General features: G+C 44.7%; 7 protein-coding genes across 7 annotated transcripts; 3 read left to right on the forward strand and 4 right to left on the reverse strand.

Annotated features, from left to right (window-relative positions):
* The first annotated feature begins 3 nt into the window (after window positions 1-3).
* On the forward strand, window positions 4-1,423 carry LOC6594143 (protein arginine methyltransferase NDUFAF7 homolog, mitochondrial). Its single transcript, XM_002019733.2, has 2 exons — window positions 4-342; window positions 398-1,423. The coding sequence occupies exons 1-2, from the start codon at window positions 19-21 to the stop codon at window positions 1,385-1,387; spliced, it is 1,314 nt and encodes a 437-aa protein (XP_002019769.1). The 5' UTR covers window positions 4-18; the 3' UTR covers window positions 1,388-1,423.
* LOC6594144 (GRIP and coiled-coil domain-containing protein 1) lies at window positions 1,375-3,709 on the reverse strand. Its single transcript, XM_002019734.2, has 3 exons — window positions 3,566-3,709; window positions 1,675-3,505; window positions 1,375-1,613 (listed from the first exon to the last, which is right to left on the reverse strand). Exons 1-3 carry the CDS (start codon window positions 3,645-3,647, stop codon window positions 1,433-1,435), a joined length of 2,094 nt encoding a protein of 697 aa, XP_002019770.1. The 5' UTR covers window positions 3,648-3,709; the 3' UTR covers window positions 1,375-1,432.
* A 99-nt stretch (window positions 3,710-3,808) lies between these two features.
* Window positions 3,809-4,879, reverse strand: LOC6594145 (dnaJ homolog subfamily C member 17). The gene has a single exon (XM_002019735.2). It carries the CDS (start codon window positions 4,836-4,838, stop codon window positions 3,951-3,953), a length of 888 nt encoding a protein of 295 aa, XP_002019771.1. The 5' UTR covers window positions 4,839-4,879; the 3' UTR covers window positions 3,809-3,950.
* Window positions 4,880-4,964: 85 nt separating this feature from the next.
* LOC6594146 (DPH3 homolog) lies at window positions 4,965-5,574 on the forward strand. The gene is made up of 4 exons (XM_002019736.2): window positions 4,965-5,143; window positions 5,223-5,297; window positions 5,362-5,465; window positions 5,521-5,574. The coding sequence occupies exons 1-3, from the start codon at window positions 5,036-5,038 to the stop codon at window positions 5,437-5,439; spliced, it is 261 nt and encodes an 86-aa protein (XP_002019772.1). The 5' UTR covers window positions 4,965-5,035; the 3' UTR covers window positions 5,440-5,465; window positions 5,521-5,574.
* Window positions 5,575-5,628: 54 nt separating this feature from the next.
* On the reverse strand, window positions 5,629-7,591 carry LOC6594147 (arfaptin-2). Its single transcript, XM_002019737.2, has 5 exons — window positions 7,116-7,591; window positions 6,533-7,058; window positions 6,292-6,460; window positions 6,123-6,230; window positions 5,629-6,058 (listed from the first exon to the last, which is right to left on the reverse strand). Exons 1-5 carry the CDS (start codon window positions 7,354-7,356, stop codon window positions 6,014-6,016), a joined length of 1,089 nt encoding a protein of 362 aa, XP_002019773.1. The 5' UTR covers window positions 7,357-7,591; the 3' UTR covers window positions 5,629-6,013.
* Window positions 7,592-8,073: 482 nt separating this feature from the next.
* On the forward strand, window positions 8,074-8,759 carry LOC6594148. Its single transcript, XM_026994435.1, has 2 exons — window positions 8,074-8,358; window positions 8,426-8,759. The coding sequence occupies exons 1-2, from the start codon at window positions 8,174-8,176 to the stop codon at window positions 8,733-8,735; spliced, it is 495 nt and encodes a 164-aa protein (XP_026850236.1). The 5' UTR covers window positions 8,074-8,173; the 3' UTR covers window positions 8,736-8,759.
* Window positions 8,760-8,766: 7 nt separating this feature from the next.
* LOC6594245 (chitobiosyldiphosphodolichol beta-mannosyltransferase) lies at window positions 8,767-10,420 on the reverse strand. Its single transcript, XM_002019739.2, has 3 exons — window positions 9,759-10,420; window positions 9,121-9,690; window positions 8,767-9,061 (listed from the first exon to the last, which is right to left on the reverse strand). Exons 1-3 carry the CDS (start codon window positions 10,310-10,312, stop codon window positions 8,842-8,844), a joined length of 1,344 nt encoding a protein of 447 aa, XP_002019775.1. The 5' UTR covers window positions 10,313-10,420; the 3' UTR covers window positions 8,767-8,841.
* Window positions 10,421-23,621: the final 13,201 nt, after the last annotated feature.

Here is a 23,621-nt window from a genome sequence, read left to right on the forward strand (position 1 = left end):
TTGTTGCGCTGCTCCGAAATGTTACGCGAAGCTTTGAGGATTGGCAGCAGACGATGCTTCAGTTATAAGTCTGTGCGTCGCCCGAATTTGGGTGCCACAAGTGCTCCGAAGGCGGAGCCTGAAAAGACTGCAGATGCTGTACCCGCAGCTACCGGCACGGGCAATGGGGGCCTGGCCAAGCAGCTGAGAGCAAAGATTCTGGCCACTGGACCCATCACGGTCGCCGAATACATGAGGGAGGTGCTGACCAATCCCCAGGCAGGCTACTACATGAACCGCGATGTGTTTGGCCGTGAGGGCGACTTCATTACATCGCCAGAAATATCGCAGATCTTTGGAGAGGTGAGCCCATTCTCCAGAACAGAAAGCATATTCCTTGATTTGGGTTCATTTGCAGCTGGTTGGAATATGGCTGGTAGCTGAATGGCGCAAGATGGGCAGTCCATCGCCTTTTCAGCTGGTGGAGCTGGGACCTGGCAGGGGCACCCTGGCCCGTGATGTCCTCAAAATCCTCACCAAATTCAAGCTGGGGGCCGAGTTCTCCATGCACATGGTGGAGGTCAGTCCGTTCTTGAGCAAGGCACAGGCACAGCGCTTCTGCTACACCCACGAAACGCTGCCGGAGGAGGCTCAACTGCCGCACTATCAGGTGGGCACAACGGCCACTGGGACCAAGGCCTACTGGCACCGTCGCCTGGAGGATGTCCCTCAGGGATTCTCTTTAGTGCTGGCCCACGAATTCTTTGATGCTCTGCCCGTGCACAAGCTGCAGCTGGCCAATGGCCAGTGGCAGGAGGTGCTCATCGATGTGGCGCCTAAGTCGGAGCCAGAGGCGGCAAACTTTCATTATGTCCTGTCCAAGTCACAGACCCCAGTGTCGCGGGTATTTCACCCAATGCCCGGCGAGACACGCCAGACCCTGGAGTACTCGCTAGAGACGGAACGACAGGTGGGTCTGCTGGCCGAACGCCTTGAACGGGATGGCGGCATTGGCCTGATCATGGACTATGGACACTTTGGCGAGAAAACGGACACATTTCGTGCCTTCAAGCAACATGCCCTGCACGAGCCACTGCTGGAGCCGGGCACAGCAGATCTCACTGCCGACGTGGACTTTAAGCTGGTGAAGAGCACGGCCGAGACAAGGGGACACCTACACTGCTGTGGTCCCATCGAGCAGGGGCTCTTTCTCAGCCGCATGCAGGGCGAGGCCAGATTGGAACAGCTCCTGGCCAATGCTCTGCCAGAGAACGAGGCCATTATACGCTCTGGCTACGAGATGCTGACGGATCCCAAGCAAATGGGCAGTCGCTTCAAGTTCTTGGCCATGTTTCCCGGTGTGGTGGCGCCACATTTGGAAAAATTCCCCGTTGCTGGCTTTAGCTAAATTTGTGGTTTAATAATGAACTTTTCTGTTGTACAATTACGAATGTTATTTCTTTTGGAATGCAGCATTGATGGCCTGCATCTCGGTGCCGGTGAACTGTAGCACCGCCGAGATGGCATTCAGCATGTGTCGCTTGCCATCGGCATCCTTCGTCACAATATAGCTGATGATGACGTTCTTCAGATACTCCAGATTGGCGCCCTCGCGTGTCTTGCAACGTTCGAGTCTGGGCAAAGAAAAAGTAGCTTAAAAGAAGTCCTGGCCAAAGGACAGAATACTGTTCTCACCTGTCCACCTGCTCCTCCAGGCATTCAATCTTCTCATGCATCTCCTGCTGCGAAGTAACCTTATCCTGTATGGCCTTTCGCAGCGTGGATTCCGCAGAATATTTACCCTTTCGGAGCGCTGTGATTTCGATGTCCTTGCGGGCCAGCTCGTTGGCATAGTGCAGCATGTGGCAGTTCTCGCCTAGGGATAATTTCTTGGATTTCACCTGCAGCCTGCGATCGCGTTCCCGTTGCTCGCTCTCCACCTCCACGCTGTCGCCATCGGAGGAGTAGTTATAGGACTCGGCAGCCGTGTCTAGAGAGGGAGCGGGCAAAGCACTGCAGGCGCCGCTACCACCGGCTGTATGAAATACCTCAAATGAGGTCTGCAGCGTCTTGATCTCCTGCTCCTTCTCGTCGAGAAGCTGCAGGGATCGCTGTCGCTGCTTCTGCAGCAGCTGCTCCAGCTCGTTGAGCTTGCAGCGCGTCTCGTTCTCGAGCTCTGCCTTGGCCTCCTGCCATTTGGTGCGCTCGTTCTTCAGGGCCTGCCTCAGCTTGTCCCCCTGCTGCTTGAGCTCCTGCTCCGACTCGTCAATGTTTCGGTTGAGCACTTGCACCTTCTCCTGCAGCGTCTGGATGTGCGACTGTTGCAGCTGGATTTTTTGTTCGAGCAGCTGGCGCTGCTGTTTGCCAGCCTCCAGCATTTTCTGTACACCGTGGAGCTGCTGCTCGCATTGCACATGACTTTCGGACGATGACGACGACGTTGCATGGGTGCCCAGGGAGAGAATCTCATTGAGATCGATCGGATTGGTAGAGCGGGCATTGGCAGTGGTGAGCAGCTTCTTCAGGCGTACGATTTCATCCACCAATGTGGCAGTATCCACATCATCACTGAGAACCCTCAGAGGGGGGGCCGGGCGGGATTGGGCCTGCTCTAAGTCCTGCAGCTGCTGCTTGAGTGCATGGATGCTGTCTTGATCCTGCTGACGCAGTCGGTCATAGCTGCCCACAGTGGTGCTCAGCTCGGCCAAGCGTGCCTCCAAATTGGCCACACGACCTTCGTGTAGAGCCGCCTGTTTGCGGCTCTGCTCCTCGGCCCGCAGAACCCTCCGCTGCTCCTGGTTAATGGCCACCGCATGCTGTTCCTTAAGTTGCTGCATCTCCTGACGCACCTGGTGCAGCAGGGAGGCGTTATCCGTGGTGTTGGCAACGGCTGCATGTTCGGCCTTGGCCTGAAATTGCCGTAGCTGATTCTTGGCCTCCTTGAGCTGCGCCTGCAGATCGCGAAGGCGACTGTTCTCGGCCTCGTTGCTGGCGAACTGCGTCTTAAAGTTGTTCAGCTGCATCTCGATGTTGTCCTTGAGGTGCCTTTCGTCTGCGTAGAGCTTCTGGAGCTCGCGAATCATCAGCATTTGGTTATTGGTCTCCTTTTCGCGCTCTTGCCGCTCTATGATCCACCTGGCTTTGACCTCATCGACATCGCTCTTGGCCTTGGCGGCCTGTTCCTTGGCCTTGGCATGCAGCTCCTGTATGCTTTGCTCCTTTTGGGCAATCTGGCTGCGCAGCTGCTTCTTGTCCGCCTGGAAGGAGGCTTCCATTCGAGACTTTTCCGCCGACAGGGTGGCCAGCGAGTTCATCAACGTGATGATCTGAGTTTGCAGCTGTCCCTCGGCCGAGGGAGAAGCACCCTCTGCCCCATCGGTGGAGTCTGTACTGGCAGTGCCATTTACATTTGCAGGATCCGCATCCTTGGCGGGTGATCCTGCACCTGTGGCCTCTGCATGGGCAGCCAAACTCGTTTCCAGGGCTTCCTTTTCCTTCATCAGACCCTTGTAGGCCGTAACCACATCTGCAAGAAAAGAAGTCCCATTGATTTACCTTCATGTTTGGCAATTGTTGACTCATTTACCTTTGAGTCGCTTCTCGTAGCGACTAAGCTGCTCTTTCTGTGTGCTGACCAGGGACTCCAGCTCCCTCTGGCGCTTCTCCATCTTAACGTATGGTGAGAAATTACTGTAAACGCTTTCAATTAATATAAAAACTTGATTTATTTCTCTTTCGTGGCATTTTTTCGCATTTTGCAATCAACAAAATCTTAACAGCTGTTCTTCAGCTGAAACCAGACTGCAAACTTGTTGCATTTGGTTTGCACCTAAATTTAGCCTAATTACTGTGATTTAAGAACTGTCAACTTGTTGTGTTTGATCTACAACTAAAATTAGTCTAATTACAGTGATTTAAGTTTAACAACGTATTTTATAATAAACTTAAATAAAATTGAGTTGAATTAGCGGTTATTCGTTGGCCTGCTCATCCTTCATCATTTCTGCTATTAAACGCTTGCGCTCTTCGGCCTGTCGAAGCTTGCGCATAACCAAGTCCTCATAGTCCAGCGGAGAATTGTTGCTGGCTGCTGTCGAAGCACTCCGCTTCTCCTCGGCCGGCGGTGTTACCCACTCAAAGTGCAGAGGATTGGAGGAGTCGCCCTTCTCATAGGCCAGGATCATGTCGCAGGCTTCGCGCGTAGTCAGCTCCACCATGGCGCGTCCGCCTCTTTTGGTATTCATCACGAGGGCCACCACCTCGCCGTATTTCTTGAGAAACTTTAGCAACTTCTCTTGGCTATAGTCACCCTTATCGGTCTTCCACTTGATCTTGATGCGGTGCTGGGCGGAGTCGAATGTGGCCTGCTGCGGCTTGTGCTTCTCCGCATAGGTGCGTTGCAGCTGCTCCTTCATGGCCTGCTGCTCCTCCTCCAGCAGCTTGGATCCTTCACGGCGCAGACGCTCGATTTGCTCCTGCAGCACGTCCTCATCACTCTTGCGCACGGTGCTGTACGGTTGGCTGGAATGGAGCTTGTGCAGGGCCGCTAGTTCGCGCTCCTCCAGCTCTTGCTTCAGTTTCTGGCGTTTACTGTCCAACTGTTTGCTCCGCAGCTCGGCGGCCTTTTTTGCCCTGAGCACCTTGTCGTAGGCAGCTCGGGCGGTGTCATCTGTGAGGATACCCAGGGCCTTGGACAATTCATGGAAGCGTTCCGCCGCCTGCGGATTGTCGGGATTCTTGTCCGGATGGCAGTCAAGGGCGCGCTTTCGATACGCTTTCCGTATTTCATTCTGCTCGGCCTCGATGGATATTCCAAGCAGATCGTACAGATTAATGTCGCTAAACTTTTTGCTGGACATTTTCACTATTTCAACCGGCGAGGAAATAAAAATACAGCAATTTGTGGGGAACTAAGGGACGCTCGATCAGCTGTTCATTGGACCAAGTTGGCAGCTCCGCGGCCACAACGTGTGCCTGTTTGTTTGGCGTGGATTTCTGTTCAAGCGGGCGGAAATTTCCCAGACTATGAATCAATTGCATTGGCGACTCTGACGCGATGAGCATCTACCACGACGAGGTGGAAATCGAGGATTTCGAATTCGACGAGGAGGAGGAGATGTACTACTATCCCTGTCCCTGCGGCGATCGATTTCAGATATCCAAGGTAACCGCCTCGTATGCGCAACATACAACAAAAACACAACCCAATACAATAATAATTTGATAATCAATGCCCCTGGCAGGAGGAGCTAATCGAGGGCGAGGAGGTGGCCACCTGCCCCAGCTGTTCCCTCATTATAAAAGTCATCTACGATCCGGTAAGGCGTAGCCAATAGACAGACCCCTTAATTCCAGTGAATTTCAATGCGATCTTAATTTCAGGAAATGTTCAAAGCGGAAGAGGACGAGGAAACAGCCCTCAATGAGAAACTGAGCGAATTGAAGCTGGAAAAGAACTAAGAGACAACTGGTCTGGCCATTTTTGTGTAATTAAATAGTTTTTATTTATATATATATATATATATATGGATTTTCTTTTAGTGTAAATAATACGTTGACTAGTGAACAGGGAATACAAATTAATCAAGCTCTAGAATGTTATTCGATTTTAAATAATTTATACATGGATATACATGGTAGATGGATATATCTAGAACAAAAAATATACCATTGCACCGATTGCTTTTCTTTTTGGTCTAAGCGCAATCAGTCCTCAATTTAAAGCAATAACCAATTTTGAAACATAAACCAGGAACTATTTCGGTTAGTATGGGAGATACAGGGGCATACGGGGGGCACATACAATACATACAGTGTGGAAAGCAGTTGGAAAAATATATAACATACAGTCACATCACCACTTTCATCTTACGGTTTAGGAATTCGACTTAAAGTTAGGAATTAAATATTATTACGATCCTTCCATGCAATTAAACTTTTTTTTTTTAGAGAGCGTGCTCGTTCAGCAAGTGAAAAGGAATGGCGCTGGTTGTTCCTCTTGTGGCATGTCTGAATCGTGTGTTTCGAGTGGATACTACTGTTCCAGCCAGGATCCGGTGACGGCATTCGGTGACTTAAGCTGCTTAAAAAGAGGAACATAAGCTATCATTTAGTCGGCGGGGGAAAAAGGTGTCTTTGCTCGCCTTGATATTGAATTGCTTCAGAGTGCTTTCCAGTGCCATGGCATTTCCCGAAAAGTACGCAGCAATGGCATTGTGCAACAGAATCAGTTGCTTGTGCATCACTTTGATCTGTGGTTAGAATTTGATTTCATAAACGAACATTCCGCTAATCGAAGATCGTAAAACTTACGCGATTCTCGTCGAGAAATTGCATTTTGACAGCCACATCGGAGCGCAGTTTCTCGTACTGATCCTTGTGTTGGGCATAACTTCGTTGGGTTTCTTCCAAGGCGGTTGCCGACTGTGTTATCTCCGGCTTGGAGTTCTCCAAATCCATGCGATAGGCATCAAATTCGATCCTAAAGTAGAGAGAGAGACCTGCCTGTGTTAGAGTCTGCTTCCAAAAGCATAAATAAAATTATGATTCATACCTAGCCGTTTCGTATTGTCGTATCGTCAGTAGGGTATCATCGATGGTCTTGTTGCACAGCGTGTTGACCGACGAAATGAAAAAGTTTAATGCATTGAGCAGCAGTTCGCCGTTTTTTGTTAGATTTCGTTGCGTTTCTGCGTTGCAGGTGAACTCCTTCTGCAGTTCGGGATTCTTTTGCGCCAGATCGGCAAACGAATCGGCCAGGGCATGCTGTGAGACGACCACATGCTGGAAATGCGAGCTAAATGCTCTCGTTAGGCGTAAGATTGATAAATACTTTCGTTGCGTCTCCCGTAGCTGTTCGATTTGCGCCTCCAGCTCGGAGTCGACAGTGCGCTGCGACTTGCCCAGCTTCTCGAGCATTATCTGGCGCGTACACTTGTATGTGGATATGCTCCAGTTCTTGATGCTATCGATCTTGGAAGCACTTGTGCGTATCAGGCTGCCGCTGCCATCTGCAGATGTCAGTATCATCCCATTTCCCGAACAGGTCGGACTGGTCGGTGACATTGGTGTGGTGGGTGCTGAATCGATCAATACGATATACTAAATGAGCTTCTATGGTTGCGGGGTACTCTTACCTGAATGATTTCGCAACGGCAAGCTGTTGGGGGCATTGAAGGGACCACCGACACTGACACCGGCCCCGCCTCCACCTCCAGCGACGACTCCAATGCTGTGGCTACTGACGCTGCCGCATAGCCCGATCCCGACAACCATGCTGCTGCCACCCTCTGTGCCGGTATGAACTGCCCCGCAGCTATCGTTCATGGAGGGCGTATCTTTCAGCATTTCGTGTATGCTACGCTCGCGTTCCGCCATATCAATCTTACTGTATCGGCTGCTAATACTATTTAATTACTTTCTAAAAATCGTTAAGGCTCTTTGTTGGAGGGGGAGAGAAGGCGGCGGCGAAACGCTTGCCGTTGCACCCCAAACAGCGCACACACACAAATCAATATCACACGCTGGGACCAAACAGTTCTCCAATATTTCTCGGCAATTATTCACACCAGTTCAGTTTTCACACACAAATGCAAGCTAAAAAAGGTTTTTTTTTTTACAAAAATTTAACCCCAGAACGGAAAATTGGTGTGACCGTTGTCACCTAGGGCTGCAAGACCATCATCGATGGCACTATCGATGGCTTTAGAAAATTTATTCATCAACGGGCAGGGCCAGCATTATTCTACGGAATATCAAAATTGAGCAATAGGAGCGATTACTCTCTTTCGTTTTTTGTTTGTTTGCTAAACGTTTGTCGTTAAAGCCTTTTTAAAATCCAATAACAGCAAGTATTTAAAACAAACCCGTCAAGTAGAATATTGTACTATCAAGATTAAAAACGTGTATATTTAGATCATTTTTCCTTTTAGTTTCGTCAATATTATAATTACTGTCTAAATACAACAAAATAACAGCTTAAAAACAATTTTAATCACAAATAATATTAAAAACCCATGCATTGTATCGATTCTTCTTCCAATAAAAGAGTGTGGCATTTGAGGATTTTCCAGGGACGGTCTTACTGTAGACAGGTGTTTTTTATTTATTTTTTGGGGATTTCAAGGAAATCTTCGGCCTGCCCTTAGCTGCCCTCATCGGCGCTGCGCTGTGCGTTTGCTTTTTCTTTGTCAAAATGGTTTATTTAAATCTTATAATTGGAATCGTTACGGTTCTGGTTACCGCTGGTTTCGCTGTATACATGAGCCAACCAACTTATCAGACTGAACCGCCGCACCAGAGGCGTCGTAATGAGGAGAAAGGCGCAAAAAATGGCAGCAGACCAAAAAACAACTTTGAAAACCAGCGTGTCCGCGAGAGGTAAGAGCACCTATAGCATTCAAAGAACCATTTTTAAATGCACCATTTTATTTGTGCATTATTTTAGCCAGCCTGGCGACTTGTGCCCCCTTTGCCAGATTGAAATGTCAAGCAGTAATATGCATCGAATGCAATGCGGCCACGCCTTGCATAACGACTGCTTCCAGGAATTTCGTTTCCTTCGCCGCAGTTGCCTGCTGTGCAACCATATCGTAAATCCAAGTTTGCCCGAAGATAAGTGCACTATCTGCTTGGATCCGCTGACCAAAAAAAATATGAAACATTTCCCGTGTCAGCATGCCATGCATAATGATTGCTTTTCCCAATACCTAGCGAGTGGAGCCACCAACTGCCCTCTATGTCGATCACGTTTCTAGAAATTCTTTATAATCTTCAACCAATAAGCAATTAAACAGTCTGCCTTAATCCTCTAATCTGTCATAAGTTTCATTTGTTTTTTATAAATAAAATGCTAAAAACTTCTTAAAGAAATGCCTCGAGTATGGGTGCCGCATTCAGGCGCCAACTTTCCCGCCAGCGCAGCTCCTGGAACTGCTGCAGGCTGCGTCCGAAACGCGACTGGGTCTCCTGGATGCTGGGATTGTTGGGAAAGTTTTCGAACCAGATGCGCAGCTGTTCGGCCAGCTCGTGATGGTCGCTGAAGACGAAGCCATTCTCTCCATGCTTGACCAGTTCATCCAGGCTATAACAGAAGGGGAGTGTACAGAGGAGGGCTCTAGTACTTGATTAAAGGTGACTTACCATTTAAAATTGTACGCACAGACGGGCAGGCCGCTGCCAAACATGTCCACCACCTTCATGGGCAAATCCAGACCGCTGGTGCTCCAGTGCAGGCACACGCCCAAATCCGCACTGGCCAGTATGCTGGGATAGTCCTCGATTTCCAGCCAGGGTGTGACTATTGAGACCTTTTGCCAGTGCATTTTGGCTATCTCCGCCTCGTACTGCTCCTTTTGCGGACCCTTTCCAGTGATGACGCACAGCAGAGCGGGATAGATCTGTGGCTCGGCTAAAGCTGTCTTCTCGTACGCCTGCAAGGCCTTTAGGAGTAACCCAAAGTCCTCGTCGGGCGTCCAACTGGTGCTCGAGACGAGTATGGCCTGTCGCTGTGGCTTATACAGGACACTGCCATTGGCCAGCTTCTGGGTGAGAGCTGTCGCCTCCAGCACGCCGGACTGCTTGAGGTCGGCATAGCACTGCGGCATAAATTGCGGATAGTCCTTGGAGAGCTTCATGAACAGCTCGTGCTTCAGGGGCAGATCAATCGGGTGGAATTGCGTGGGCGCACGGTCGTACAAAACGGTGACGGGCCTGCAAGGAGAACAAACCCAGTGTTTATTGGTTGTCAGGCGCCCCAAATTAGCTGCTGCGGTCCTCACCCAATGTTCCAGTTGCGCTGCAGATCGTCCTGCATGGCCCGCGTCACACAGAAGTGTGTGTGAGCCTTGGAGCCAAAGTAGCGCTCCAGCCGCTTGACCAGACGAATAAGCCGGCTCTGCTCGCCGCCGGCCGTGCCCATTGCCAGAACCGTGTACGTGTAATTATGCCAGTCAATAGCCAATTTGGTTCGGGTCACAGCGCAGTACAAATAGCAAACGATCAGGGTGGGAATGCCGGGCGGATTTTGGACGAGTAAAAAGTTGGGCCGTCGTATAGAGATCAAAGCCATCAGCAGGCTGAGCGTCTGCCAGAAGGCCTTAAAGAGTAGCTTCAGCTGGGGCGTCAAATTCGTCACTGGCACGGCCGACAGTTCGTGAATTTTGCATGCACTCAATGCCTCCAGGGGACGCGTCTCCAGATAACCGATTATATCAACATTGTAGTTGTCTTCTAGCAGGCTCTGGGCATGGTATTGCATACGTGGACTGCGGCCAATGTCGCCCAGCACGATCACGCAGGCGTGGCGCTTCTTATGCTGCAGTTCCGCCGCCATTCTGCGGCTGGAATTGGATATTTCAAAGAGTTTTCCGGCAATTGCGCGTTTTTTAGTGACGGGTTTTTATCCTTTTGCCTGATCAGCTGTTTAATACCGCTCCAGTGGTTTTTCAGAAAACGCGCTAGGTTATTTCTGGGTGCTATTTCGGTGCTGGCGTCGCAAGGAATATTAGAACAACAAGGTGGAACTCAGCAGCAACTTGTTCTGCTAACACACCTTTTGGACAGTTTACTAGCAGCATGTGGCCAAGCGAATTGTTTTTTTTTTTTTTTTTTTAATTTCATTAAATTATTAAAGTAAATTCTTACAGGTGTATTTAAGAACAAGGGGTACAGAAAATTCCATACGCAGGTTTTTGAATTTTCGCTCACGAATCGTACCTACGTGTGTCATTTATTCCAATAGATTGCATTTAAATCCCTGTTGCTCATTCACTTTCAAACAATTTCTATATGGCGCGCACCACTCGGCTGGTTTAGCTCTTTTCTCTCTTTTTCGCACTCTTTGAATCGGGTATTAATCGGGCACAGCAATGTTGCTGGCAACATTCAGTTGCATGGGCCTGACTCATGTGCCGAGAAAACAAGCAGCTTTATCCCTCAACATGGTGCGGATCTGCATACCCTGGGGAAGTAGGTATTATAGAATTGAAGAAAATTTTGTCCTCCCAGGCTCCAAAGATAGCAAAAACTATTAAGTCTCTGTTTTAATGCTATCACAACGATACTTAGCAGATCGGGATCAGGATATGTATATTCAGGAAATAATCAAATGCATGAATACGTCTAAAACATATCAACAACAACAACACAATTTCTTTAATACGTACGTTTTAAAAACAGTTTGGAAAACAGGATCTTCTATATTAACGAAATAGGGTATACAATGTCCATACTCTAGTTGATCAGCAACAAGTCGTCAAGTACCAGCAACATTGACGTGACAACATTGCGACTGTTTTTTTGTTGAGCTCTTTTGTTTAAGCCTTGTTTCAGTAAAAATAGAATAAATGGGAGTACTTAAAAGTAGTTCATCTTGTAGAAAATGTATTCATCAACAGGATAAAACTATGTGGGCATGCTGAGGATTCTATCTAGCCAAGTAATATTCGACGGCATATCAAAAACGAGCAACTTGAATAATTCGACAGTATATCCACGGTATATTTTGAATCGAGACGGTATATTTTGGTATATTTGTGAGGGTCAGACCGTATATCTTATCGACAAATCCGCAGGTCACACTGGACAAAAACAAAATTCGGACAAGCGCGAGCGGGTACGCGCGTGTTGAGCGCGTCGAGAAAATTGAGAAAATAAGTTGAAAAGTGTTTACTTTCGTATTTGAATGAAGATGAGTGAACGTTGAACGTGTCCGGACAAGGAAGCGAACAACAGTAAAATAGTGTCGAATTTTTAACTGAATATCATCAACAAATGAATTTAAAAAAAATATAAATATTCATATTCGATAAAATAATAAACGTGCGCTTTATATCGCATACAAATTGATAGCGGTAATTTCGCATGTTCGCCGGTCGCGTATGCGGCGCTTTTTTCTAACGGACATTGAAGTGTGCTCGCGCGCGTTTGTGTGTGGGTGTGTCTATGTGTCTGTGCTATTGGAGTGCCCAAAATACTGGGAGAAATTAATTATTGTTGGCAATTGAAGCCAAAATTAATAAGAGAAATATTTAACAAATACTAAAACAAAGTCAAAAAGTGTACCATATTGTCTGATAACTCGAAAGTTTGCCGGTAAGTAAAAACGCGCATCAATTTGTGACTGCCGTTATTTGCGGCATTTTCGCCGGCAAAACAAAGTTCCACCCTCTTGCGGAGCAGGCTGGCGCTTTGATTGTGGGTGTTTTTGTATGTGTGATTGTGTGTGTGTGTGTCTGTGGAGACTGTTTTGTGGATGTTTGTTCTCGTTTTGTGTGGGGTTATTTTGAGTCAACGCTTTTCTATGTAGTAGAATTTCAAATTATATTACTCGAAACTCATGGAAAACCAAGTTTTGCGTTCTATTAAAAACTAAAAAACGTATCAAATGAGAATGTCTGGAGCAGCAGTGTTTGTGTATGTGTGCGTAACGTATTTAAAGGGATATCCGCGTAATGCTACACGTAGTTTATCCCATTAGGCTCGTCGTCCGCCATGTCTGGGATCCAGCAGCAGCAGCAGCACCAGACGAGACGACGCTCCTTTCTTCCCCGCTGCTGCTGCCACCACAGGCGCAGCAAAGGCAAATAGCCAAAAACGCCACCCCCAAATGGTTTGGCTTGGTCTAGTTGTATGGGTGGCTTTCGGGTGGGTGTTGGTCTAGTTGTCTGGGTGGGTTTTTGGGTTTGGGTTTCGGTACCACTACTGCTGCTGCCTGTATTCTGAATCCTGTCTCTCTGGGGTTGGCTTCCAAGTTTTCCACTGTTGATTTTTGATTTCAGTTTCTGTTTCTGTGCGGTATTTTTTTTTTATTGCGTTGCACAAGTTTTTTATGTTCTCTACCTCTCTCTTTCTGGGTCTGTTTCTGGTCTTTCTCTTTCCTGGTGGCAGCATTTGGCATAGAAAAGTTGGGACAACTGCCGCCGGTCTAGACACGGAACCCGAGGGCACTTCTATGATTGGGTTTATGCAGTGGAAATATATAGAAAAATAGCTAGGAATTTATTAAATTTAAAACAAATCGAATCTGCATATTTGAATACAAAACACTAAAATAATAAAATCAAGTCTGCAGGTTTTCTCATGATTTTTTAATTTCATTTTCTCGTTAGTCATTCTCTCATGTCGCCAAAAATCTTGACTTCAAGTCAGTCGCACACGCACACATACAGGTAGAACATTGTACACACACACACACACACACACGTTTGCCGTGAGACCGGGATTAACATTAGTTTTATGTTATTTCGAACTTAGTTTACCAAAAACTAAAACTGTTCTTTCTCTTGCAGATAAAGGAAAAACATATCAAAGAAGGGATTATTTGGGACTGAAAAATTCACTTTGAAAGTGCTTAAGAACAGCAAAGGAAACCTGCTCCAGGAAGAGAAAGGGAGAGAGAACGAAGAACGACAGGTAAGTCCTCGTCTGACTGACTGACGGAGGGACCTGGAGGCACTCAACCTGAATAGTCGATTATCGCAGCATCTAATTTGTATGCTAGAGCCGTGTAGTGGAGCCCGTGGAGCCCACCCGCATGTGGGGATAAGGAGCGCAACTCCAAAGGAGAGATATTTGAATAATTCGCATCATGGATTCAGAACGGATAGAAGAGCCGTTGGGCGGGGGAAGAGAGCCGTATGCACTCGTACGTATATGAAGGGGAGATGTGGCAGCAGGCAGCAGGCAGCAGCTGCATCCATGAGCTTGCACACACAATGCCAAAATATCCTAAACAAACTTCCGCTTCGCAGACGCCCCGAGAGATAGGTGGGCTATAATTAAAGTAGGGCCAGGCCAGGCCAGGCCAGGCATCGTGATGGAGGAGACATCCCGTCCATCCCTCTCTGTATGACTGCGGCGGCAAGTGCAACGGATTCCGGGCGCCTTTCGCTATTTTTGTTTGTCTCTCGCGTGTTTCGAGTTCTTTTGGGCCAGGGGGCGCTGAGCGGGACTCTATGGGCAGTACCTCGATTTTCATATCTCTACGCCCCTCGCGTTTTTACTAATTTTCTTAAGTTTCTCGCAGTGTAGTGCAGATCTCTGATCGACGTCAAGTGTGCCTGTGACATTTTCCAAATAACAAAGAGAACAGGGCGAAGATGAGTGCAATGCACACAAGAAAAGTGAGCGAGAGAGAGAGAGCACTCTGCTAACGGAAGTGTGGTCTGTTCCTGTCCCCCTCTGGCTGGTGGCTCTATTTTCTGAAGTGGCGATAGTTGAGAGGGTAAATGAGTTCAGTGGCTGCCGCCATACCCCCGCCCCACCCCTGCCACCGCCTGCGGCTAAACACGTGACAAACATATGGAATAGCTCTTGGGCTGTCAAAAGGCAAATGATGTTGTGCCTCAAATCAGGTAAACGAAGGCAGTAAGTGGAAGAGGAAGAGAGGTCAATGGGCTAGTTGAGAACAAGATGTACTTAATGGAGGGTAAGGCATTGCCACAGAGCACTCTTAGGAAAGTTTCTTATTACGTTTGTGTGCCACGTGACCAAAAGAGAGAAACTAAGTCGAATGGAACGGTATGGCTGCCACCTTATGTAAATGCACCTTGGTCTTTGGCTGCGAAGCGAGATAACAAATGAAATGCGCTTGAAATTCCGTTATATACATGTATCGCTGCACATGTCCTGCTCTTCCCCTCTCCCTGAGCGCCTGCCAGCGGGCGGTTTTTTCTTATTCCTGGCACGTGGACAGACACTCGACTGACGGGCGCGCCACAACAATGAGAGACAGGAGTTCTTTCTCTTTTTATTCCTGGTCAAAATTGATGCAGTCCGAATGGGTGGAGACCTGTGGGGGCAGAGTCGAGTTATGGTAATTCCAGTCAAGATCATCGTTTATTTGGTCTCTCGCCTCATATTAGTGTGCCTTGGGAAGCGGCAAACTGAAAAAGTGTTTTGAAGTTGAGTTTCTGTTGTTGGAAAGGTATATTAATAAGAAGGTAAGGTGTCCTATCCTATCCATTCCTCAATATACCCTGCAATTACTGTTGCTCTTGTGATGTGCTGCCTCTGTCTCTCTCTCTCTCTCCCTTGTTAGTGGTACTCGCTTTTGCCTGTTGCCTTTGGGAAATATTTTGCACCTTTTACGTCTATTGTGACATTATGCTTTTGAATAATGGACGACAACAGAAAAGCAAACACTTTTTAGAACAAAACAAATAAAGGGCATGGGAGAGAGTGAGGAAAAGCCGGTCTGCCGGAGGAGTAGAAGTAGCAGTGCAGTGGCATTGTTGGGTTAGTGGCTGCCACTCTCTCTCTCTTCCTTTTTGTGTATTTTGCATCCCATTTACATTATGTTTTGATTAAAAACTGAGCCACAGCTTTAGCCGCAGCAAAAAAGCATACAAAATAAAGAGCAGAGGAATGTTGAAAGATATGTCACTTAAGTGAATTTTACATACCCTTTCCAGTAGTCAAAATATATCAGAAGTTAGATAATAATTAATAATAATAAATAGAAATTTCTCATAGCAGAAATATGATATTTTTCTTACATATGTATTAAGCGGTGTTTCCTAATCAAATTTCATAGAAAATACAGGTATTCCACTGGAATATTAATGTGGCATACAAAATGTTTGCCAGCCTCTCGTCACAATCAAAGTACCCCTCCAAAAGCGGTACAACAAATCACAAGAAATGCAAACAAAAGCGCCGAGAGAGAGAGAGAGAGAGAGAGAGAGCGAAAGCAAGGCAAAGGCAAACAGAACGTAACAAAGTCTGGTACCGTCGCCCAGTGAAAGGGGTGGAGTGTTGAGAGGGGGGTGTGGGTAAATAGCTGCCAGTGCGGCGGTCAGTTTCCAGGACAGCAAACAAAAAAAAAAATGTTGCGGCCAAGTGAAAAAATGCTGATTAAAATGACCAAAGAGCAAACTTGTGGCCCTGCAAAATTTATTAAAAATGAAAATCCTTTGCTTAAAGATGACTCAAGAACATTACGGTATTTATTTAAGCTTCATATCTCTTGGGGAGTACTAATATTTATTTTCGGGTGTGCAGGACTGATCGTGTTGATGAGCCGAGCCTGAGCCAAAGAGGGAGGTGGGAGAGAGAGTGACAAAAGTTGACGCTGTAGATGGCAGACCGCAGCGCTCTCTCTGTAAACCCAAAGAAAAAAATTAAATCAAAAGCAGTTGCAATTATTATTATTTTTATTTTTAAAAATCTTTATACAAAATTAAATTTATTTTGTGTTGTTAAAATAAACATAATTTCTTTTGTTTGCGCGTCTTCTCTTTGAAAACCAATTAAAATTAATGCCCTGCTAACCACACAAAAAAACAACAAAAAACAACAACAAGGACAACATGTTACATGCCCGACAGGACACGATGGCGCCCTGTCACCTTCCGGGCGGAAAAAAAGAACAGCGAAACCCGAGACGAGAGGGCCAGCGGGCGAGTGAGTCATTAGAAGTAGTGCCAGCAGGAGGGCAAGGGGGGAGGCGGAAGAGGAAGAAGGATGTGTGCCTGTCTAGTCCTGGCAATTACAGAGTGCCACAACTCTGGCTTAAAATCCGCTCTGGCCCTAAAAAACCATTATTATAAGATGAAGTTGTGTTAAATTAACAAAATGAATGGTGCAAATATTTCTCTTTGGGGGTTTTCGGTGCGATGTGCGGGTGGAGGCTGTGACAGGTCTATTCATGTTCGGTTTTGCTCTGTCTGCCGTCTCCAGGCTCTTCTTTCAGCTGTGTCTGTCTTTCTCTCCCTCTCTCTCTCTCTCTCTTTTGCTCTGCTATCTTCAAATTTCGGTTCATTGTCGTACTCGTGGCTTGTAATCAAACAAATGACTGCACCCAGGTGTTGCCACAGGCATGTGCTCCCCCCCCTCCCCCCACGATAACAGCGCCCCCGGAACCCCTCTCCTCTTCCTTTTTGGGGGAGTTTTTCTGTGCTGTCTTTAAAGCTCTTTTCATTGCCTGTCTTTCAGCTTCATTTTGCTCTTGACGTGCCTTCATTATTGGCTTTTGGGTAGGCTCTTCGTCTCCCCCCCTCCTTACTTTTAATGATGCGCAATTTGTCGTTAATTTTTTGGGCATTTTGTTTTATGTTTTATTTCTGCCTCTCAGCTGAGACTCCCTCGTTCTATCTCCCTCTAACTGTGTGCATGTTTTTCTGTCCTTCTTCTTCGTCTTCTGACACCCACACGTATTCGTTGACTTCTTCATCGTCGACTTTTGGGTAAGTTTTTGTTTTATGTATTTCGGGGTTTCGGGTCCCTGCCAGGAACAAAAGTTTTTGGCATTGTCATCATCATTTCATTAATGGGATTTTTAGTTGTTATTTCTATACTATCCATACATACATATATGTATGTATGGGTGTATGGGTGTATGGGTGTGTATGTCCTTGATCTATCTTCCTTGGAGGGAAAAAGCTATTAAAACATGATTATGTGCTCCAATGGGGGACCCCATTCGATTTTGTGCGCAACATTCTCTTTCAAACAGTTTCCGGCCATTGTGTTCATTACGCTAAGCGCTCGTTGAAACTAAATGGCGCTTAAAGGATTTCACAAAAAAAAAAAACAAACAAACAAAGAGAGAAAGAGATAGACGGAGAGATAGAGGAAGCCACGTGGCAAACCCTTTTACGACGACTTCATTTTCATTAGCGAACCAGCAAAGTGCAAACCCTCCCCTCCCCCACCCCGTCTCCACCCCCACCCACACATGAAGCAAAAGTCGCGGCTCACCCAAGCGCCCACTAGCCCAACCCAAAGAGGGGGTCCGCCCTCCCCCCCCCGGCAAAACTAAAGCAAACCCAGAACCAGAACCAGAACCGCTAACCGAAACAAATGCCCCGTGGCATTGTGGCAGCAGCTGCTGAAAATTTAGGAAGAGCTTTTCCTGCATCATCAGGGGGTAAGGGGGGGGGGACAGGTAAATGCAGGTGACTACCTAATGGAAAGCACTTCTGAGGGATTGCTCGTGGAAACGAATGGAATAAGGATGCCTAAATGCAAGGAATATTGAATAAATGAGGTGGAATTTGGTTCAAGAATGGTTCTCATAGTGCCACGAAGGTATAAATAGATCTGAATGATCTGGTTTTGTAGGCGATATATCAGTATATAGCTTCAAAATATAGCCATAAGCTTTATCTTAACGATATAGATAATAAAGGATGGAATAAGGATGCTTTAATGCAAGGAATATTGAATAAATGAGGTGGAAATGGTTCCAAAATGGTTCTAACTGCTCTACAAAGGTATACATAGATCTGATTCATCTGGGTTTATAGCCGATATGTCAGGGTTGCTTCAAATTTCCTTCATATAGACAATAACCGATTCATAACCGATGCCTAACCGATTTATAAGCGATTTATGAAGCCAGCTACAAGCCTTTCCAGCCTTGAAAAGGTTTAACAATTTTTGCTGCAATTTTAAAGAATTTCTTCGGCCATCGAATGCGATTCGCTGTTGCAATCATGCCTTGAAGTACCCCAGAGAATCCATAAAGAGAATGCCAAATGAAGAGAATGAATGGCGAGTGAAGAGGATGATGATGATGATGATGACGACTGACTGCTCAACTAGCATTTAGCCAAGAGGCGGCTCATTTCACTCGACGCATCATGAAACAACGGGCATTGGCCCAACTCCAGCTGCTGCTCTCTCCCTCCCTCTCTCTGTCTGACGTGCCCCAATCCAATTGTCATGCAAATGTGCAACAATTGACAACAGAAACAGGCGCCAGACGAGATGCCATAGATGGGGAGAACAACGGCAACACATGACGCCCATGGACATGGACAGACAATTAAGTGTCAAGTTTTTCACGAACATTATAATGGAGGTGGAGGAGGGAGGGGCGGGGCGGGGCGATCTGGAAATAGTGACGACGAGTGTTTTATGCTGTTTTACATTCGTTTCGGGGTGTTGGAGACAGAGAGAGAGAGAGAGAGAGAGAGAGCACTGACACTGTCACTGCTCTCACATTTGTCAACGAAATCGTTGCAGAAAGAAAAAAGCACAGGAAAATCAGAGGAAAAACTCCGACAGTTATATGAGGGATACAGACGCACAACGGGGCGTATGTGTAACTTCCGGATTTTCTTGTTGTTTTTGTTGGTTCTCCTGCATTTTGATTTCAAAAAGGGATGACTATCCTTCCATCCTATGGCAAAAGTGGATTATGTGTGTCTGTCTGGCGGGCGGGAGGGAGGGGCACCAAGCAAACAATTGGCCAACAAAAGCCGCTTACATACAACACTTGAGGCCTCCTCCTCACACAATTCTGGCGTGCCACTGCCTGCCACTCTGCCACTGCCAACTAGACTCTGACTGCAGTTAAATTACAATTGTTCGCTTTGTTGCACATTTGCTACTCGCTTCCATTTTGTTCCCTTTTGATTTTTGCCTTCTACTCGGGCGGGTTCGGGCAGGGCGGGGGGGCTGCCTCTGTGGCAGCCTGCTAAAAGGGTATATTGTGGCAGATATTGATATGGTTTTGATTGCGGTTTTGATTGCCTGAACCGCCTATTAATTAGCCATTAAATTTATATGAATTTATTATAATTTGTATTCATTTTAATCTTTAAAGATGGATATTGATTGTTAAAATTGGTGGAGAAAAATGTAATAATTAAATCTGATGCGATAACCCTAGAGCTTAAGGCCTCAGTAGCTAAAGCTCCAACTTTTGTTAGTATTTAGTTTTAAACTAACTATTAGCATTATTTAATAATAATAATTTATTCTGATGCTGAGTTGCTTTGCATTTCTGAATGCTTCGATGGGATATCAATTTTTAAGACAATTTCTGAAGCATGTATTGGATCACAAATAATATGGAAACGTTGGGTAGGATGATGTTTTTGATGGCTCGAGGAACGAACGAGTTGTGCTCTGTAATTGAAGAGGGTTTTTGGTAATAAATCGGTCCTGAAACGGTTCTAAAGTTATTAGAAATAGATTGCGAATGGCTATGAAGAAGTTTACTTGGGTTTTATAGCTTTTGGAAGATGGTTACGAAACGGCTAAGAAACGGGGATGAAACGGGGATGAAACGGGTATGAAACGGACATGAAACGGGCATGAAACGGTTATGGAATGGTTATGAAACGGGTATGAAACGGGTATGAAACGGTTATGGAATGGTTATGAAAAGGATTTTTAATGGTTATATTTAAGTTATTTATTTAATTAATCTATTTTATGGTTATAAAACGGTTATAAAAAATTGTATGCAAGGCTTATAAAAAGAGGTTATATATCGAGTATGAAGTGGCTATAAAACGGTTATAAAATGGTTTTGAAATGGTTTTGAAATGGTTTTAAAACGGTTATAAAACGACGAAGCTTCTATGAAACATTTATGAAAGGACTATGAAACCGCTATTGATCGGTTATGAAAAAGTCATGAAACGGTTGAGTATGAAACGGTAATGAAACTGTGATAAAAACTGTTATTAAACGCTTATGAAGCGGTTAGAAACACTTATACATAGATCGGTTATGAAACGGTTTTTGAAACGGCTATGAATCGTGTATGGAAAGTAAACCCTTATTGTCTAAGAAATACCTAAGAAGTACCTGGTTTTCAGCAATTTTCAAGTGTTTTCTTGTACCACTAATGACGAACTAGTCCCCTTTCTCCCCTAAATCTTTCACTATGTAAATAAATACTATGTTTCGATCGTAGTTTCTCATAGATCTTGTTGCCCTGCAACACACAGTATTCCCCATTCGAGGCCCCCCTTCTACTGCTCTGTGTGTGCTTTCCCCCTTTCGTTGGAGTCTAAAGCTATATGTAATTGTGTTTGGTCTGCATGAAGGGAGATGCACACACACACACAGACCACTGTGGCTGTGGCAGAGACCAGGAGACTCCACGGGGGGGTGGAGGCAGAGGCAGAGCAGCAGGTGGAGGCCCTGCCAGCTTTTGTCACAATGTTTTTTTTCTTTGTTCCGATGCTTTGTCTGTTGTCCCCCTGCCCGCCCCCTCTGGAGGGTTTTGGGGTGTGTGCTCCAGTGTTTAAATGGTATAAAATGCTAATCGCATTTGTCTCACACACACACAAAGAGAGCGTTGATTTATCTCTGTGTGAGTGTTGGAAAGAATATTATGGGATTTTGTAAAATTGTGTGTTGGAAAGGGTGGGGGGGAAGTGGGAATATTATTGGTAGGGAATGAGTACTGCCAAAGGATTTCATTGTGTGTGTGTCAGGATTTGACGGGATTTTGTCCTGCCATATTAGGGCTTAAAATTTTCAACTTTAATTGTGACAAAATTCTCAAAAATGAAATTCATTAGCCATAAATCAGCTGACGGCTGACGGAAATGTTTACGGGGCACGCAGTTTTGGCCGCCGCATAACCCGCCCACACGCGAATGTGGCATGCCACGTCGAGCACAGGGGCCATGCCACGCAGTGGCAGCCAGACAAACAAAACTCATTTGCATATGCAAGTTAACTTCATTTGCATGAAATGCGACGACGCTTACACCCCCCTCACAACCGATGGGGCAGAGGGGGGAGGACTGCACTTGGGTGACTTGAAGGAGGAGCTGAGGAACATTACCAGCCAACAGCAGCAGCGGCAGCGGCAGTGGCAGTGGCAGCGGCAGCGCCAGGGACTTGAAAACATTCACACTCAACGGCTGAGTAGCTGAACGGCACACGAAACACTCACACACTACAGATACAGTGCGTTTCGAGACGGGAAGAGGGTCTCAAGGGACGTTAAAGATGCTGGATGGCATTATCCACCTTTAAGATGGCGTAATGGATCTTCCAAAAAAGAATAATGAGGAAGAATTTAAGGGTTTGATGTAAATCTGAGGAATTTATATGGATTTATCATCAATTTATGATCTCTCACGACTTAAGATGACTTTGGATCTTCCAACAAAAAATATTGAAGAAGAGTTTACGAGTTTGATGCAAATCTAAGAAATGTCTATCAATTTATCATAGATTTATGATCGTCCAGGAATTGAGAAGAATCTTTGGATCTCCCAAAAAAAATATTTAAGAAGATTTTGAGAGTTTGATATAAATCTAAGAAAAATCTATATCGATTTATTATCGATTTATGATCTTCGAGGACTTGAAAAGGATCTTTGGATCACCGAAAATAGAATATTTAGGAATATTTGATTGGATCAATGAAATCTTATTTGAAATTTGCATTAGTGTGCATTTCTAGCGGAATTTCTAACGATTTATGTATAAATTAGTTTAAATTTAAAATGTTTCAAAATCCCTGAAAATCCCTAGATAATTTGCTTTAAATAAATTCTTAGACTCAGTGCACTTCTAGCCAACTAGTCCTACACTTCTGAAACGCACTGTATGTGTTTGTACAGTTACAGTAAGTATATAATGTGGGTAAATGGAATACACACTAACCGAAAAGAGATGGAGAATGGCACAGGATGCGGATGAGGATGCTGTTGAGGCTGCCAAGGGAGAAACACAGGACAGGGAAGGGGGGTTGGGGTAAGGGGTAAGGGGGGAATGAAGCTGCTGCTGCTGCTGCAGTACTAGCCTGCTTGCATTCTCATAATGAAGCATCACGAACTTTTGTATTAAAACTTATTAAATTTCTGCGGCTGCTGCAGCAGCAGCAACATCAACTCTTGCGGTGCCTGTTGTTGCCACGAGAAATACACTAAGAGAAAATTAAGTTCAGACACGATACATTTTCTGGACAAAACTTTATATCTTTTACATTTACTGCATCGGATTTTTAGGGAGACCCTGTAATTTTTACTTGTTTAAAAACGCAAAGATTTCCAACAAAATACTACAAAATAATAATACTTAGACATTCTTAAAAATATACTTAATAATTAGACTAAAATTTCAGTATAGAATGCTAGAAAAAGTATAAACAAAAAGAATATACTAACAAATATATTTTAATATTCCTTTATTTTTGTTAAAAAACAAAAAGATTTTCTAAAAATATTACAAAATACCAATACTTAAAAAATAATAATATTAAAAAACGTATCAGAATGTTATTTAAGATTAATATAAAAATAATTAAAAAATACAACAATGAACTAAAAATTAAATACAGAAAATTAAATAATTAAAATAATAATTATCTAATGAAAAAATTAAAATAATAATTAAAACAATAATTAAAATAATAATTCAAAAAATAATTTTAAAAATAATTCAATAATTAAAATAATAAATTAAAATAATACAAAAATAGTATATTTTACCACAAAAAATATTAGGAAAATATTGCAAAAACAAAACAAAAAAAATTTAAAAAAATAATTAATACTACATAAAATACTACAATAAAATAATAAATATATACCAAAATTATACAAAAAAAATAATCATATAATAGTTCAAAAATTTGCAGTATAAAAAAAGCATAACTTTAAAAACATGCAGTATAACAACTAAAAAAAATTATTTAAAAAATATGAATGCAAAAGATTAAAAATACTTATAAAAGGCTTCGTTTAGATAAAAATGGCTATATGTCTTTTCAAGTAATTATAGTATTTTATATTTCATGGGATTTTCCTTCGGTTCCTTAAAAATCGTTAGTGAAAAACTTTTAGTGTGGCAAGAGCTTTAATTAAGGGTTCCACCATAGACCCATTCCATGCCCCTTTCACCGGTAGATGCCCGAAACTCTATCTTCCAGGCAGTTCAAT

The sequence above is a fragment of the Drosophila persimilis genome, unplaced genomic scaffold, assembly GCF_003286085.1.
Source record: "Drosophila persimilis strain 14011-0111.01,24,50 unplaced genomic scaffold, DperRS2 tig00003933-arrow-pilon, whole genome shotgun sequence".
NCBI classification, from domain to species: domain Eukaryota; kingdom Metazoa; phylum Arthropoda; class Insecta; order Diptera; family Drosophilidae; genus Drosophila; species Drosophila persimilis.